General features: G+C 40.3%; 1 protein-coding gene across 8 annotated transcripts in view; it reads right to left on the bottom strand.

The window, feature by feature from the left end:
- Positions 1-16,616, bottom strand: part of SPATS2L (spermatogenesis associated serine rich 2 like) — a 160,471-nt gene that overhangs the window by 54,870 nt on the left and 88,985 nt on the right. For 7 of the 8 annotated variants that reach the window (XM_045806418.2, XM_045806417.2, XM_045806423.2 and 4 more), the window contains 2 exons: positions 3,690-3,798; positions 443-492 (listed from right to left, as the gene is read on the bottom strand). In XM_045806418.2, coding sequence (XP_045662374.1) covers positions 443-492; positions 3,690-3,798 — 159 coding nt within the window. Of the gene's footprint in view, positions 1-442; positions 493-3,689; positions 3,799-7,664; positions 7,741-16,616 lie in introns of those variants that run through there. The other variant, XM_087862463.1, reaches the window with a different exon arrangement.

The raw sequence follows: 16,616 nt of genomic DNA, 5'->3' as shown, positions 1-16,616 counted from the left end.
CGGCCAAAAAAAAAAAATGTATCTCAGGGCAGCCTTGGACAGATTCTTTTAGTTGGAAGAACATGTGAAAATATATTTAGAGCTTTTCAAGTATCTTGAAAACACTCCCTAATTTTTTCCTTTGTGCTACAGAATACGTTCAGGCAAGTTAACGTCTTAAACCCTTTGAGTTCCCCGGCTGGGCTCCCTTAATACTTAAAAAAAGAAAAACTCAGGGACTTCTAAGGCACACCTGGTGGTTTAAAACACTCGAACAGAAAACAAGGGCATTAGTAGTGAGGCTGGCTGGTAATTGAAGAGAGCCTTGAATTTGCAAGCTTTCTGAGTATACGTATCAACATATTCGGAAAGAGGCATCAAATTGGTAACCTTGTTTAAATGGTAACAACCATGAAGGTTTTGATTAGAGATGTTATTAATTTACAATCGATATTCATCTTACCTTCTTTTTCCCCGTCATATTCCATTCTTTTAGAACTTGGACTGCACTGCCTAGACAAAGACAAAGAATCTTCAACACATATTCACGTAATAAAACACCACACAAAATTCATCTCTGTCTTTCCATCCTGGCAGCGAATTTTTTTTTTTTGCTTTTTCATTTGTTTTGATACATCCTACCTTAATAAAAATGCCAGTTTCATTTTTTATTTCCAGATTTTCATTTAATTCACTGCATGATCTTGGTTTTATCAAAGTATTAAAGCCCCACTACATGAAGCTTACCTTTTTATCATTATGTTGTCTTACAGAAAATGAAATATACCTTGAGAATGTTCTGTTAGCTGTGTTGCCATAGGTGGAATGAAATTTGTTCTGTTTGATATATGAATCAAAATACCTGTAATCTTCCAGACCAAACATGGGATTTTGAATATTATTAACCAACTGAATCAAAGCTTTTTGTGTGGCCATTCCTGCTCGTTTCCTGCCTCCACTCACTATATTCACAGCTTGCAGCGTGATACGGAGCACAGATTATCTGATGCTGGTTTTGCTCTCGTCACCGCGTACAGGGATGGGATGGGCTTTTCGGAAGGAAGGCTTCCACTTGGAAACAAAAAAATGTTCGTCGAATGACAAGCTGATCCCAGGTTTTCTCAATACTGTTCACATATGTATGTGGCCATGCACAGGCTCAAAGAGGAAAAACCTAACCTGATTAAGCTGTAAAATATTTAAAAAGACATGTTTACCGCTGATCAGCTATGACAACTGTCTCCACATGGCCTAATGAAGTTCTCTGCTCATTCCAATTGGGCGGGGCATCATTTCAACAGTAAGTTATTGGTAATGAGTACATGGGTTGTTTTCAATAGGTACTTCTAAAAGAGCATCTCTTAAATGTATTCTTTAAACAATTTTAAGCCTTCTCGTACAATCTCATTATACTAATAGTTCTCTACAATGAGTGTGTTGGCTAAACAAAGATAAACTTCAGGCTGGTCTTTATAACAAATTTCAAATTAGTAGGGTCCCAATTATTGAGTCCACTGTCACTGTTAGATAAGCAGAAGGCCATATTGCTTTGACTAATGTGTAGACAGGCTAATTATTCCTATCTATTCAAAGTTTCCAAATCAATGCCACTCTTAGGCCTACTGAGTTACATGTACTTGAAATAATAAGACTGCACTTAAAAGTAAGCTATAATTCAGACTTTTTATTAACTGAGCTGGTCTCTCTCTCATCTGCCCAGAGAATTAATGTTTCACCGTATTTTCCTTTTGAAGAACTTTAAGAAGTCACTTTTATTAGGCTTCTTGGTTAATCAATCCAGGCTAATAATCATTAGGGTAGTTCTGACTTACAGCTAAACTTCAGTTTTCCAAATAAAATTAAAGAAAGTGTCAAGTACTATTCTTTTTAATCAGAGAAAGGAGGTGAGTTGCTTACTGCTTTAAATGCAATATTCAATTATCCCTCTAATTTTCATATTTTGACATAAATTCTATTTGCAGTTTGGACAATGAGCTTTTAGAGAGTAATTCTGAAGGAGAAATACTCATGTTCACAGCAAATTTTGAAACTGTTATTACTAAATTTTAATTACACTGAAACTGCTCAGAGCTTTTGAATCAAGCCACTCAGAAACGGTACTTTTAATATGCCTCATCAGTGATTCCTAACAAATATTTTTGAATCTCAGTGGTTTTTAAACAAGTTTTCCAATTGGTCCCCAACCAAAGTGATATGAGGTTTCTCAGCAATCAGTGACTTTTTCTAATGAGATCTCAACACTGACAAGGTGACAATTTCAAGGACATGCAAGGTGCTTTACTTAAATACAAATGGATTTGATGACAGTCTTTTAGTTTCTGGGCATCTGTGCATTTCATCAGGGTCACTCTGTAATAAAAACTTTCATGATGGGGAATGTGGGGGCTTCAATCCAAGTGCGGGTGGGGAGGAATGGGGATAATAACCTTTTTCCTTTCCTAAAGCTTTTTTCCATGCAAGCGATGTTGGCAAGTGAATCTTGAGAGTTTATCTGAGCCAGGTTGTGCAGATTTCCAAAAATTTTTTCTTGAGACAAATTGCACCAAATGCTGCAAATCAGATTAATATCAGATTCTCTAGTATTTGTTTCTTACGACTCAAAATTCTGTATCTGCTAGTACACGAGGCAGAAAAAAACAGAAAAGTTACTCACTCTGGGTCTGCCTGCAGGTCTATTTTGAATGACAATCATTTTTACATTCAATTTGGACCCTAAACCTTGACTGTAGATATCAGAATGTGAGAGTGTTGCCTGGTTTCAGGACCTTGCCTGAAATGCAATTATACTTGTAGAACTTGGGAAAATTATTCTATCCCTAGAAAAATAAGTAAATCAAGCCATCCTTAACAAATAAACAGGATGTAACTGAGAAATGGGCTGACAGGTCTTCCCTGACCCTATTTATCAGATTATGTTTAGCTGGTCCATATTTATGACAGAGAAACTAATACCAGGATGGAAGACATATGGTGACTAAGGACAAGTATGAGATCTTTGTTCATAAATGGAACTTGTTCAAATAGGAGAAGAGAATTTCCCCATAATTTACAGAAAATACAAGGGAGTAGGTTATAAGTTTATAAGACAAACATATTCCTGAGACTTTAGGTTCTATAACATCACTGGCAATGGGTTGTCTGAAGAAAATTCTTCTTTTAGACAGCAAAAAGGTTCTAGAGGTAGATACGATGAATTGATATTCTGATTAATTAGGCAATGTCAAAATCAAAAACTAAGGATATTAAAGAATAAACCAGTCCTCTCAGACTGCGTAAAAATCATGTTCAAGGACGGCAGTCAATTAGGCCACATAGAACTATGCTGGCTGAAGAGTTGAGGAGGCCTTCCAAATCAGGAAGGAAGCGCATTACCCTCCATGAACAAGGATGCCATCAAGTAAAGGACATGTTTATAACAAACTGGAAAGACTGGTGGACAGTGGAATTAGTATCATTATAACAGGTATCTTTTGGAAATTAGCTACAATCTTTTTTTTTTTTTTAAATGAGGGAAAAAGAAATCCCCAATTCTGCTCTTAATGAGTATATAGATATGTTTTTAAAGCTTAGCATATTTTTATGAGAATTAAATTATTAGGAACTAATTGATATTCAATGCATTTGAGGAAAAAAATACAGAAGATAAAGAATATGTAGTTCTAACCGGTTCAGGGGTCATGCAGACTTACCATCCACGAAAGCCTGTACTGCTTTATCTACATTAAAATCAAACTGTTGTAGCACCAGGACTATTTCATTATTGCTTTTGTTGGGAACAACTGATCGAACTGCATAGATCTATGAAGAAAAAGAAAAGAGAAAGAAAGGTGAACACTTTAAATATTATTCATCTGTAAATTTCTCACTGGGTAGAATTGTAACTGTTAGAAAGGCCTTGAAAAGCCAACTAATCTCGCCTCTTGCCATTAAGCAGACTTGAGCATTTCAGACCACTGCAAATTCATCCTAGTAATCACCTCGATACCCTTTCTATTTATGTACACATTTTCACAAAGAGCTCCTTGTGGGGGCTGTAGTAGTGAGTGTGAAAAGCCAACTGTGGTCTTGCAATCAGCCCACCCCCAAGACTACAGATGCATGCAAGATGTGTTTCTAGTGAAGACACAGATTGTTTTCTGTCTCAGGCTCTCCTCTCCACGGGCTCAGGGGGTATCTTTGGAAAACTTACAGAAACAGCCTCACGCCTCAGCTTCTCTCATCTGCACAGTGGAAGCAGTCATCTCAAGGCTCACACAAGTATGTTGTAAAACTCCATTAATGTTTACAGAGATATAAAAATGTGGGGCATTGTACTTTTGAAATGGCAATCTTAGCACATTTCTGAAAATCAAACATTTAAAACAGTGTAGAAGTAAATACATATGAGGGCTAAGGATTTCAATAGGTTAAGTTGATAATAAAATTTTAATGACCTATATGTATTTCTTAATCAAATTTAGCACATGTTCTTTACTAATAGAATTAGTTGACCTCTGTCCCACAGAACCTGGAATTACTACAGGATGCTCTACTTATTTGAGCAAAACTTAGCTCCCCCAGCTTTCTATCGTGGGGATTCCTGGAGCTGCTGCTGATAGACTCTAGAGTTTGCATGATGCAAAGGTAAGTGGTTTCCATAATGATGATCACGAAAGCACTGCACAATCTTTACATGTTTTCATCAAGGGTTCAATTACGGCTAATTGAGTTTTAGAGTTACATACAGTTTATTGTAATCAAATTCATGGACTATGGATTATATGGGTATGATATGGGTAATGTGACTCTATTGACCAGAACATTTAGTTAAGCAGTATATAGCCTGTTTTCTAATTATGTCAGAAAATAGGCAGCCTATTTCATATAGATCTGTATACTAGAGTATTTAGATTATCATGAGTGAACAGCACAAGCTGTGAGTACCTAACTTATAGAGGTTTGACATTATTGATCAGAGAGCTGGTTTTGAAACCTGACATTCATAAATGCTAAACATGTGGGTTTTACCAAGGACTCTAATACAATGTATATATTCGTACGTATGTGACTCAAGATTCCTTTAATTTTTTTTCTATTCTCACCTTTTATGGTTCTTAGCTTTTTAGCTTATACATTAAAAATAATTAACCTTTTCAGATATAAATTCTTCCTCACTTTTTCTACTTTCCCGCTTTAAAAATCCATTCAGTGAATTTTTTTTTTTTTTTTTGAATGCCTGTTGTGTGACAAGGCACCAAACTTCCTGGAACTTACAGACTGAAGAGGGATGTACACATTGATCAAATGATCACACACATAAATACATACTTATACATTGTGACTAATGCCCTACAATCATATAACAGGGAGACCTGACATTACATACATATGCTAACAGAAGAGATGGGTAGGAGGTAAGGGGAAAGGCATTTTACGTAGAGGGAACAGCATGGCTGAGGAGTGAGGCCCAGATGAGGAAGGAGTAGCTGGAGGTAAGGATGGAGGGAGGCAGTGGCTGAGGCTTTTATAATACAAGAAGAGGCCAGTCGTGGGCAGGGACTAAATCATGCAGGGCCTTCAAGGCCATGCAAAGGATTTAGGTCTTGTGGGCATCCCTTGACCATCCTTTCTTTTGTTAAGTTGGCCTTTCTTACTCATTCATCAGGTTAGAAAGACAGCTTTCTTGCCCTATCTCTATCTATCTATATTATTGTGTAAGTTAAGGTATACAGTGCATTGATTTGATTCATTTACATACCGAGAAATGATTAGCACCACAGCATTAGCTAATACCTCTATTCCATCACATAATTACCATTTCTTTTTTGTGGTGAGGACATTTAAGATCTACTCTCAACATCTTTCAAGTATATTATATAGCAATATTAGTTATAGTCATCATGTTGTACATTTGATCCCCACAACTTGTTATTCTTATAACCGGGAGTTGACCAATATCTCCCCATTTCTCTCTCTTTTTTTAAAGAAAAGCCAAGAGAAAGCAAGAACAGGCCTTCATCCAGGCCAGGAAATTCACTAACAGTGTGTGTCCAACAACAGATGCAATTGGCCTAATAGTTACTAGTCCACTGGAGTTATGTATAAACATTACATGTACCCTTCTAATGTAGTTCTTTAATTTATTATTTATTTTTTAAAAAGATTTATTTATTTTGCAAGAGGGACAGAGAGTCTGAAGCAGACTCTGTGATGAGTGCGGAGCCTGACATGGGTGGGGCTCGATCTCTGGACCCTGAGATCATGACCTGAGCTGAAACCAAGAGTCAGATGCTCAACCAACTGAGCCACCCAGGCGCCCCTGTAGTTCTTTTAAATAAAATTCTAGCATTTCAAGCATTTCAAGGTTGCTTAGTATTATAAAAAATTTCTTAATAATTATCATTATTATTACTATATCAGCCACACCCTTCTATATAATGCAATGACTAGTTATTAATTACATTAACTGCATTATAATTACATTAGACCAAAGTTTTCAATCTACTGGCACAATTGTGTGATGAGTAAAGACCCAGAATTATGAAATAAACATAAAGTAACTGTTGTCCTTGCCTCCAGTCTCTCCTCTGCAAAACACATTTTATTATGTTAAGGTAAAACATAATATACAATCCACAGCTTATGGAGATGCTTCCTTTCTAGACATTTATACAACTCTTGCCTATTCCTCTTTAAAAGGAAAAAAATATAGATATAGATGTAGGTCAGATAGAGAAAACATCTATCCTTGTCATTTTATATATCCTAGCTCTAAACATATCCTAAGAAAATTGCCAATAACCGAGTTCTGATATCAAATCTAACTATGAATATTGCATACAATTCTCAGAGGAAGATACTTAAGACAGGAACATCACGTTTTAAAGAAATGAGAAAAAAGAAAAGGAAAAAGAATTTCTGCCTATTCTTACATGTTCCACAGTGATGTTGAATTCTAGTGAATTTCTGGGCCAAGCACTGTGTTTGCTTTAATCACAGGGCTTGGCTAATGTGAAGAGAGTAGTATTGTTTTTCCACCTTCCTATTTATATACTCACTACATCATTTTCCAATGAAAACATCTCTGAGAAAGATGGAGAAATCCTGTGTGCTCGTATGTGCACATAAAAATACAGGCACCTCACGGTGTCACTATTCACGATGCAGTGGAGTATAAGGGGTCCAAGCATTTAAATCTAAAAAAGACCTCATTTAAAAATAAGGAGGGACGACCCAAGCAGGGTTATGGCGAGGTTGTACTGCAAGGCTGCCTTTGCATTTGGAAATGAAGCTCCTAGAGGAACGGATCAATCAATGCGTGACTAATGGTAGTTTGCATACGGGGAGCTCATAAAATTCACGCCTGCAGTGTTTTGCAGAGACTGTTTTTGGCGCGGCTGCGCCTCTACTTCACTGCCACAGCCCAAGCCGGCGTGGCTGCTGCTGCAGCTTCGCCCTGAAGCCCACTGTTTGCCCCTCCAGGGTCCTCACGCCACAAACACAGCAGTCCAGGAGGGGCGGACCATCGGACCGCGAGCTCGGTAGCGGTGCATTTAGCAACTGCTTTACCTTTCTCAGATCAGGCTTCCCTTGTTTTGCTTCTACTAATTCAAATCTGGTTTGGCAAACTCAATTTGCAATTGCGAAATCTGTCTTTTGCACCTCAAAAGTTGTTTTGATTTTACCTTCAGCCTTTTAATCTCTCCTTCCTTCCTCTCTCTGGGGCTTTCTATCTGGCTCGGCAGGCTCGGCCCGATCTGCCTCAGGCCCGCCCTGCTGGCGTTCCGCCCGCGCTAGGCAGCGAGGCCCTGTGGCTTTCACAGACGCTGTTTGGTTTCAGTTTCCCACATTAACCTACCTCCCCTAGACTTGAGTTGTCTGGTTTAAGAGCTGTTAGCGGATTTCCTTGTTCACAGTGTGCATTTTGTAAGCCTGTCTGTGATGACTCCTTAGAAATTCTTCTTGGCTTACTGATGAGTCAGTTAGGCTATGTCTGAGTTTCAAAAATGGTTCTCTGACCAAGGTTTTCAATCCACCTACACAGCTGTGTGATCAGTAAAGACCCAGTATTACCCAATAAACATAAAATAACTGCTCTCTCTGCTTCCAGTGTCTCCCTTGCAAATTCATGCCTAGGCTGCTGCCAGACTGCACTTCCTAAAGTATAATCACGGCCATTTAATTCCCTTTCTTAAGAAGAAAGCTACATCTCTATAACCTGGCATTCAACCTGCCCCTCCAAACGCCCCTCCTGCTCTGCCCAGTATTAGCTCCCCACCCCCACCTCTGTGAGCTCTGCCCTTGACATGAGAGGTGTCTGCTTGTCCGAATCATAGAAGGTCCAGCTGAAATGCCAGGTGTTCCATGAAGTCCTTCTCTATTAGCCCTGCCAGAAGTCACCCCGCCTCCTTTCAATTCCCACAGCCTTTATCATGAGGTGTCTCGTACACTTAGCTCCTTCTACTCTCTATCCTAAGTGGGTCCGTGCTGTGTTTACTAGATGGTAAGTGACATAAGGGCAAGAGTTCTCTCCTCAGACCTTTCTGCATAATCAACATGCCCACCCCGCCTGACTAATAACGCGTATGGAGTAGGTACTTAACGCTATTTGTTGAGTGAGAGACTGCCAACATGTAGCTATATCCGGCTGCTGTTTTGAGTCAAAGAAGAAGCTGCCAGCAGGTTTGGGCCCTCCCATAATTGCCTTTACCGTCCACAATAACACAGGGGGCAGGGGGGAGTCAGTGGACTGTGATATGACCTCAACATTATATGGGTAGGGAGAATATGCAACTGTCCTCTAAATATCAATAACAAAGATGGGAAGGATATTTAGGAGACTCGACAGTTTTACTTTCTTTTAGGTACTCATAGTATTTTGTGAAATTTTAAAAATATGAAATAGCATAGTAACTGCCTGTCATTTCAAAGGTCAGCCCAGCAGACAGATATTGGTTAAGCCCCTACTAAGGCATAGGCACTGAGGACACAAAGGGGACCAGGATACAGTTCCTGCCCTTAGAGGGACAGGGTAGCAGTGGAGCCAGAACTGTTTGGTCCTCAATGTGTACAGTCACCCTGTGCTGTCTTTATGAACAAGGTGCTGCAGTACTACAGAGAAAGTAGCAGGAAAGTTTGCCTGAGGAGGGGAGGTACTTTACAGAGGAGACAGCCAAATACCTCAGAAGGAGTTTTGGAATTAAACAGACCTACGGTCTAATCTTGGTCCTGCTGCATGCTAGCTCTAGGACCTTGGATGAACTGCTGAAATTGTTAAAACTTGGTTTTGTAGCTGTAAAATGAGGATATTACCTGCTAGAGTCTCAGTAAAAATGAAAAGAGACGATGCATGTAAAGTGTTTGATATAGAATTTGGCATATATTAGCTGCTCAATAAATTTTAGAAAGTGTTGGAGCATTTACATTGGGCCACGAAGAAGAAGGGTCCCTCTGGCATGTCATTGAAATGGAAAGAACATGTGGCTAGGGTGATGGCCAAACCTTACTTACATAGCTCTCCTTCTTAAGAAACTTCCTGCACAGCCTCACTGAACAGTCAGTGGACCCAAGGCTCTCCTCAATCCCTCCCTCTCCCGCAAGCTGATGTGCCAGAAGGAAGTCCATCTCTAGGGTAGCTAACAACAGGTGCTTTCTCTACCCCCACCCCCTGCTTCTTTCATTATTTATTCACTAAATGCCTTCTATGGTCAGGCACTGTACTAGTGGCTGGATACAGTAGCAACAAAACAGATATGGTCACAACAAACCTATAGAGGAAAAGACATGCGAATGTGTAAATCTAAAATGTATATAACTGCAACTCATGCTAAATGAGTGATATGAAGGAAGCAGTCAGGATGTAGTGACAATGATCACAGGGGTCAGGAAGTGGCCTGGCAGAAAAGACAAAGTGGGCTAATCAGACTGTCCGCCTGGGGAGTCTGGACTATTCGACACACTGGGAGAGCACAGAGTGAGATGAAGAGGGGCTCTTCCGGAGCTGCCTCACTTCCTGCCTTCCCTGCTTCTTTAACTTTTCTGGAAGTCCCATGAGACCCTAGCAGACCTTTCTAATAACCTCTCTTGTACTTGCACAAGTTTGAGAGGGTTTCACTTTCTAAAATAAGCAGCAAGTGCCTAGATGCAACACTAACAGCGAGGGCTGAAAATAAAAATAATAAAGCCAAATAATCGATTCAATTGGCAAAGGGGAGAAATGGACAATTTTACAGATAAATCCAGTTAGAATGTGAAGGACAGAATGGAGAAGGCCCATGAGCCTTGTTCACAGACCTCTTCCTGTACTCGTGTTGACATAATTACTCATGTGATTATTTGTCCCATTGGGATATGAGCTCCTGAGTGAGAGAGACCATAGGTTTATGTTTATGGGGGCCTAGAACAAAGGGTGGCATTCAGTAGATGATTCATAAATGTTTGCTGAATAGATGAATGTTTGTTGAATAGATGAATGTTTTGTCGAATAGATGAATGTTTCCTGAATAGATGACTGTTTCGTTGAATAGATGAACAATGGAATGAACTGAAGGAAGTAGGGAGTCTAGTAAGATGGCCACTGAAATATTCCAGTTTTATTTATGTTTTTTTCCCAGTGCATTTCTGAAATTCAGTGTAAAGCATGACAGTATTAAAAAAAGTATTCAAGCCCAAAACGGACGGAGTACTTCCTAAGTACCAGGCACTGTATATGGCCAGTGCCACCCTTGAGGAGCTTGCAGTCTTGCAGCTTCATCTTATCCCTTACAATAAGGACAGCAATCAAACAGCCAGCAACCTCCTTTTCACATCAGCGAGAACCAGAGTTATTTATGGGTTTGCCATTCCTGCAACTCTGAAAGGAGTTTTATAATCAGCTTTGGTCACATTTCTCAAATGCTGAGCCGTTCAGAGATGCCTCCAAAACAGCTCATCTGTATTGTTTTGCTTCACTTGCTGGACCAACTAATATTATCTACACGCTAATGAAGGCACTTCTCGTATGAATCTTCTTGAGGAAGAAAATACTCTTTGTAGACCAGTACCTCTGCATCACGGATAATTCTATAATTTAATTGCCTTTTCTAACATCTACTTTCTGCCAGCAAAAAAATATGCATGAGGTGTTGTCATGTTCTACTTGGCTGACTTTTGGGGAATTAACACCAGGGGTACAAACCAAAATTAACTTTTTTTTTTGGCAGGAAACCAGGTTTAGAAGGAATAATGAATATTCGAAAGTGGGAAAAAAAATGCAATTTTCATAGAATCATGGGAAGTTTAAAGGAGAGAAGATCTTAGAGATAGGCTAGTTGTGGCTTTTCAAACTTTAAAGTACATTCAAATCACCTAGGAATCTGATCAGAATGCAGAATCTGATTCAGATGCTTGGGGCAGAGCCCAAAATTCTGCATTTCTAATAAGCTCCCGGGTGATGAAGATGCTGCTTGTCCAAGGATGTGGTAGGCGCCCAAGACACACATGTCCCAATCCCCTGGAACCTGAGAATATGTTAGGTTACATGACAAATTAAGGTTGCACAGAATTAAGGTTGTTAGTCAGGTGACTTTGAAATGGGGAGATTATCCTGGATTATCTCAGTGGTCCCAATATAATCACAGGCTCCTTATAAGCGGAAGGAGGAGGAAGAGAGTCAATGTCAGAGTGATGCAATGTGAAAAAGACCTGACCGGCTATTGCTAAGTCTGAAGATGAAAGGGACCATGACCAAAGAGTACAGGCAGCTTCTAGAAGCTGGAAAAGGCAAGAAAACAAATTCTGTACCTAGAGCCTCCAGAGAGGAACACAGCCCTTGCTGACATCTTGATTTTAGCCCAATGATAACCGTTTGGACTTCTGATTTCCAGAAAAGTAAGATAATCAATTCGTGGTATTTAAAGCTACTAAATTTGTGGTGATTGCCTACAGCAAAGGGAAACTAATAAAATGCAGTACAATTTGAGGAGAAAAGGTCTACCCCTTTCTTCTTTCTAATATGGGGATGTCTTTTCCTTGCTTGCCAACTAACCTCTTTTAAAAAAATACACCTTCCAGGGGCATCTGAGTGGCTCAGTCTATTAAGTGCCTGCCTTCGGCTCAGGTCATGATCTTGGGGCCTGGGATCGAGCTCCAACCCGTGCTAGGCTCCCTGCTCAGTGGGGAGTCTGTTTTTCCTTCTCCCTCTGCCCCTCCACCCCTAGTTCGTGCTCTCCTCTCTCAAATAAATAAATAAAATCTTTAAAAAAAATACACGTTCCAAAGGGCAGCACTCCGCACCACACACACATATTTTGAGGGAATTCTAACTACTCATTCAAGCCAGATTTTGTGAGGTACGGTGACAAGAATATGACACAATCTTTGCCCCCAGGAACTGAGTGGGAAAATAAGGCAAAGTCATAAATAACAACTAGATAAGAGTCATTCTGACAACAAAATCCTCTCTGATTCACATGTTCTCTATGTTTCCTTTCACTATCCCTCACAGATTCCTTTTGCTTTTCGCCTGGACTCTGCAAACAGCCTTCTGACTGAATTCTCTGGCTTGGTTTTCACCTCTCTCCAAACCATCTTAAAACAATCACTGCACAATTAATCTCCCCCAAATGGTTGAGTATGTTTATCTGACTGAGGGCAGGAGCCGGCAATGAGACAGAATTTGAGCAGAGGAAAGACAGGAGATGAATTAGGAAACAAAGTCCCAGAGGAAATGAAAGAAAATGGTATCAAAATCCATGTGGAAAAGCAAGCTTTGGAAAGGAGTGGAGTTTCTTTTCTCTCACTCTTGGAATTCTGGGAAAGGAGAAAAAGGAAGATATAATGCAAATTTGAGATTGTGAAGAGGAAAATGTAAGGAAACTGTTTCCTGAGGCAGAGTTTTAGAGCTTGCTTCAGGCCTTAGAAAGTGGGAACAGGCTTACAGCTGCCTTATGGGAAGGTGAGAGGATTGATAAATGGAAGAATGAAGAGCCGGAGTGAGGGTCCATGAACGCCGGACTGCACAGATTTGTCATGATCTTCCCTGGCACTTCTCAGGAAGCCAGGTGCAAGAGCAGAGCAAAGGAATGACTCAAGGTTACAAACTATAAGGAACACAGTGGTACAGCTTAGGGCTCAGGAGATGGGGACCGAGAATCATAAATGTAGCTGATGGAGGCATCTGTGGTCTATGAAGAGGGATGATGGACTGAGAGTAGGGAGAGGCTGAGGGATCCTGTCAAGAACACAGAGTAGATGTCAAAGAGAGGGAGAGGCTGAGAGAGGTCAGTGAAAAGAAGGATGTGGCCAGACAGCAGATGTTAGATATTGCCAGTCCTTGGTCCTAGTCCTCTGGGGTGAAAATATGATCCTTTTCCTCAAGACCAGCCCTTTACTTTTCTCAAGGAACCAGTGTTCCCCAGAATGCCATCCTTTATGGAGTAAAGCAGTTTTTTTTTTTTTTTTTTAAAATCAGCAGTGCTTCCCAGGCTTTTACCACCCTGGTCAAGCTCCTCTAAGTGCATCTGAAATGTGGTTCGAATAGAAACACATTTTTCCAGGAGTGGTTGGATCAGAGGAGAGGACTGTGGAACCTGCACCTGTCCTGGTTGGGCTCCATTTATCCATTAAAGGAATCTAAGATGGCATTAGTGCTTTTAGGAGTCACATCAATTACTGGCTGAAACGGGAGCTTACTTTGCTACTAATACACCCTGGATTGTTTCTGTGACAAGTGTCCCCTGTCCTATACTTGTGCAGCAACTAGAATACAAGGGTAGGATTTTGCGTTTGTCTTTGTTAAATTTCAGTCTATAAATTCTGACCCATCCCTCAATCCAGCTGTTATAGATACCTTGCTTTTGCCCCCCCCCCAAAACATGGAATGCATTAGCCATTCTTTCTAACTTTGTATCATTTTTTAAATTAGTTGGTATTTCTATATTTTATCCAAACTGATTTGAAGTTTGGATTGGCCAGAGCCAAGTACAGAGGCCAGAGTATTATTACGAGAACTTCCTTCAGAGCTGATGTTTACCTCTTAACCCATGTTTGTTTGTTTATTCATTCAGTCAGTCACCATGTACAGACTATGCTGAAAGCTGGACTGCAGGCGGACAGGCACACTCCCTGACCGGCTTTGGAGTTAATCGTGTAGGGAGGCAGATGTTCGATGAATGTTACAGAAGGGAAAATAAAGACGCTTTGGGTGCCAGGCACAAGGGAACCTATCCCAATCTAGAATCAGGGAAGCCCCATCCAAGAACTGAGGATGAAGGGTGATTAAGGCCAGGAGAGGGCAGGGGGGAAGAAATGGGGGTGTTCCAAGAAAAGCATACAACATCTAGTAATGGACAGGACAGAGTGACTAGAAGCTCGTTCAAAGCAATGACGCTCCAGGACTGTGGGAGCATTAAATGTTAAAAGGAAGGGGATTTCAGATGAAGCTGGATTGAAAAGGCATGGGGTAAAGTTGTGCAGGGCTCTGCAAGCCGTCCTGTCATTTTGAGCCTTATTCTAAGGGCAAGCCATTGAATGGTTTTACTCAGAAGAGGAGAGTGATCGTTACATACTTAAGAAGGTCACCGTTGTTTCTATATAGATGAGCAGCAGGAGGTCAAGTGGATGGCAGGGTTCTAATGTAGTGTCCAGGGACAGAAAACAGGCCAAGATGGGGCAGTTTAGAGAACGACTCCCAGATCAGTTGGGAGAAGTGACTGACTGGTGTTTAAGCAGGTACGAGGAAATAGGAAGACGAAGGACTATGGATGAGCCAGGTTTCTGGCTTGACCGTTTATGTGACAGTGCTGTCATCTGAGAGACAAGGAGCTCTGGTAGAGGGGCAGCACTCTACTTGAGGGGTTTGTGAGGTCTCCACATATCCAGATACCTGAAAGCAGCTCAATCTCTAAATCCGAAGCTCCAAAGAGGAACCAAGCCAGGAAAACAGATTAGGGCACTGTCGGCATCAAACAGCGGTGCTCAGCGCTGGCTTCAAACTGGAATCACCTGGTGAATTTTAAACATATCCCTACACCTAAGTCCCATCTCCAACAATTAAATCCGGGCCTTGTCATTGATTATTTTTTTGTTTTCTTAGTGATTCTAATGTCCATCCAGAAACTGAGAACCATGAATGAGAAATGGAACGGAAGTTCTAGATAAGGAAGGGACGGTGTGGAAGAAAAAGAAAAGAGAGTAGCATAGGACAGACCTCTTTTTAGGTAGGACTGCTCACCTATCAATGAATTTACCTGAGTGCACTATCTAGCCCCCCACACCTCTCCACTATTTATGCAACATCATAACTTCAAACGTATCAGTTCTAGTTTAGGACACTTTTGCTAACTTTCGAGAGGGTATTCCAGATATCTACTGCTTCATAGTCACCCCAGAACTTTGTGGTTTAAAACAACAATCGATCTGTAATTTTTCAACATTTCTGTGGGTCAGGAATTTGGGAGTTCAGCTGCGTAGGTCTGGCTTGGGGTCTCTTGTGCAGATAGATGGAGGAGCTTGTATAGCCGGGCAGAGGGCGCAGGCTCGGGTGGGGTCTGGCTGGGCATATTTCTCTCTCTCTCTCTCTCCTTATGTAAACTCAGGCATTCTCCATGTGGCCTCTGCTTATGGGCTAGTCTGGGCTTTCTCACAACATGGTGGGCTTAGACTAGTTAGATTGTTCATATGGCAGCCCAGAGGACCAGCATGAGTGTCCCTGCTAGTAAGAAAGAGGCTGAATCACCTAGTTTGAGAAGTCACATGGTGTTACCTCATTTTTACTGCCCTGGTCAGCCAGTTCCAAAAATCTACCTAATTTAAAAAATGTTACAGCCAGTGGAGAATACGATCTACCTCAAAGGGTTAAAAACAACCACCGTCACCCAGATTTCTTTCCATCAATTCTAGGTCTACACTTTTGTCAATTCACTGAACATTTGAGGGGGAAAAAAGCAAATTAACTGAACGGTTGTTGTAATACTAAATTAAAACTGACAGTTTAAAGTTATATAACTGCTTTAATTCCTAGAAATAACCTGATGACTTGTAGAGCAAGAGATACTCAAATGGACTTTTCTCCTATCTACTGAAATAGTAAAATCAGATAACCAAAGTGTCCATGATAAAATTTTAATTTTAGTCCATGATAAAATTTTCGTATTAGAATTCTGACCTTTAATCTGATACTTGCAGGTTTAAAAAAATATATCAAATGGCTGCTATTAGCAGCAGTGGTCCCTCTAATCCATATTGAGACAAGCAATGAGCTTTATACACATTTCATTTTATCCATTTAGCGCATGGATTCAGTATATACCTGCATGTTTACTATAACTGTGTTTGATTCCTCATATTTTCCCAGAACTACCAGTTAGATTTGCACATAATTTAGAGCAGAGTGAGCCCCTGAGTCCACTGGAAGTGTTTTTAGCCAGCCTGTTACACCTACACAGTATTAGGATTAGGTAAATAGTTTGTCTAGACATTTTCTCTGATGAATTCCACATTTGGACTTATCAGTGAGGACAAAAAAAGGCAATGTTATTTTTACAACGGATTTTTATTTTTGAGATTTTAATCAGAATAGAAAAGTATGATGCTTTTAATTGATCTTCTGCTTCTAACTTAGAAAATTCAGTAAAAATCTTTCCTCCTTTTCTTTGGAA

Source organism: Ursus americanus, chromosome 1 (genome assembly GCF_024610735.1).
Source record: "Ursus americanus isolate L20-20 chromosome 1, mUrsAme1.1.p, whole genome shotgun sequence".
NCBI classification, from domain to species: Eukaryota; Metazoa; Chordata; class Mammalia; order Carnivora; family Ursidae; genus Ursus; species Ursus americanus.
The sequence above is the reverse complement of the archived record's forward strand: the minus strand, read 5'-3'. Positions and strand labels throughout refer to the sequence as shown.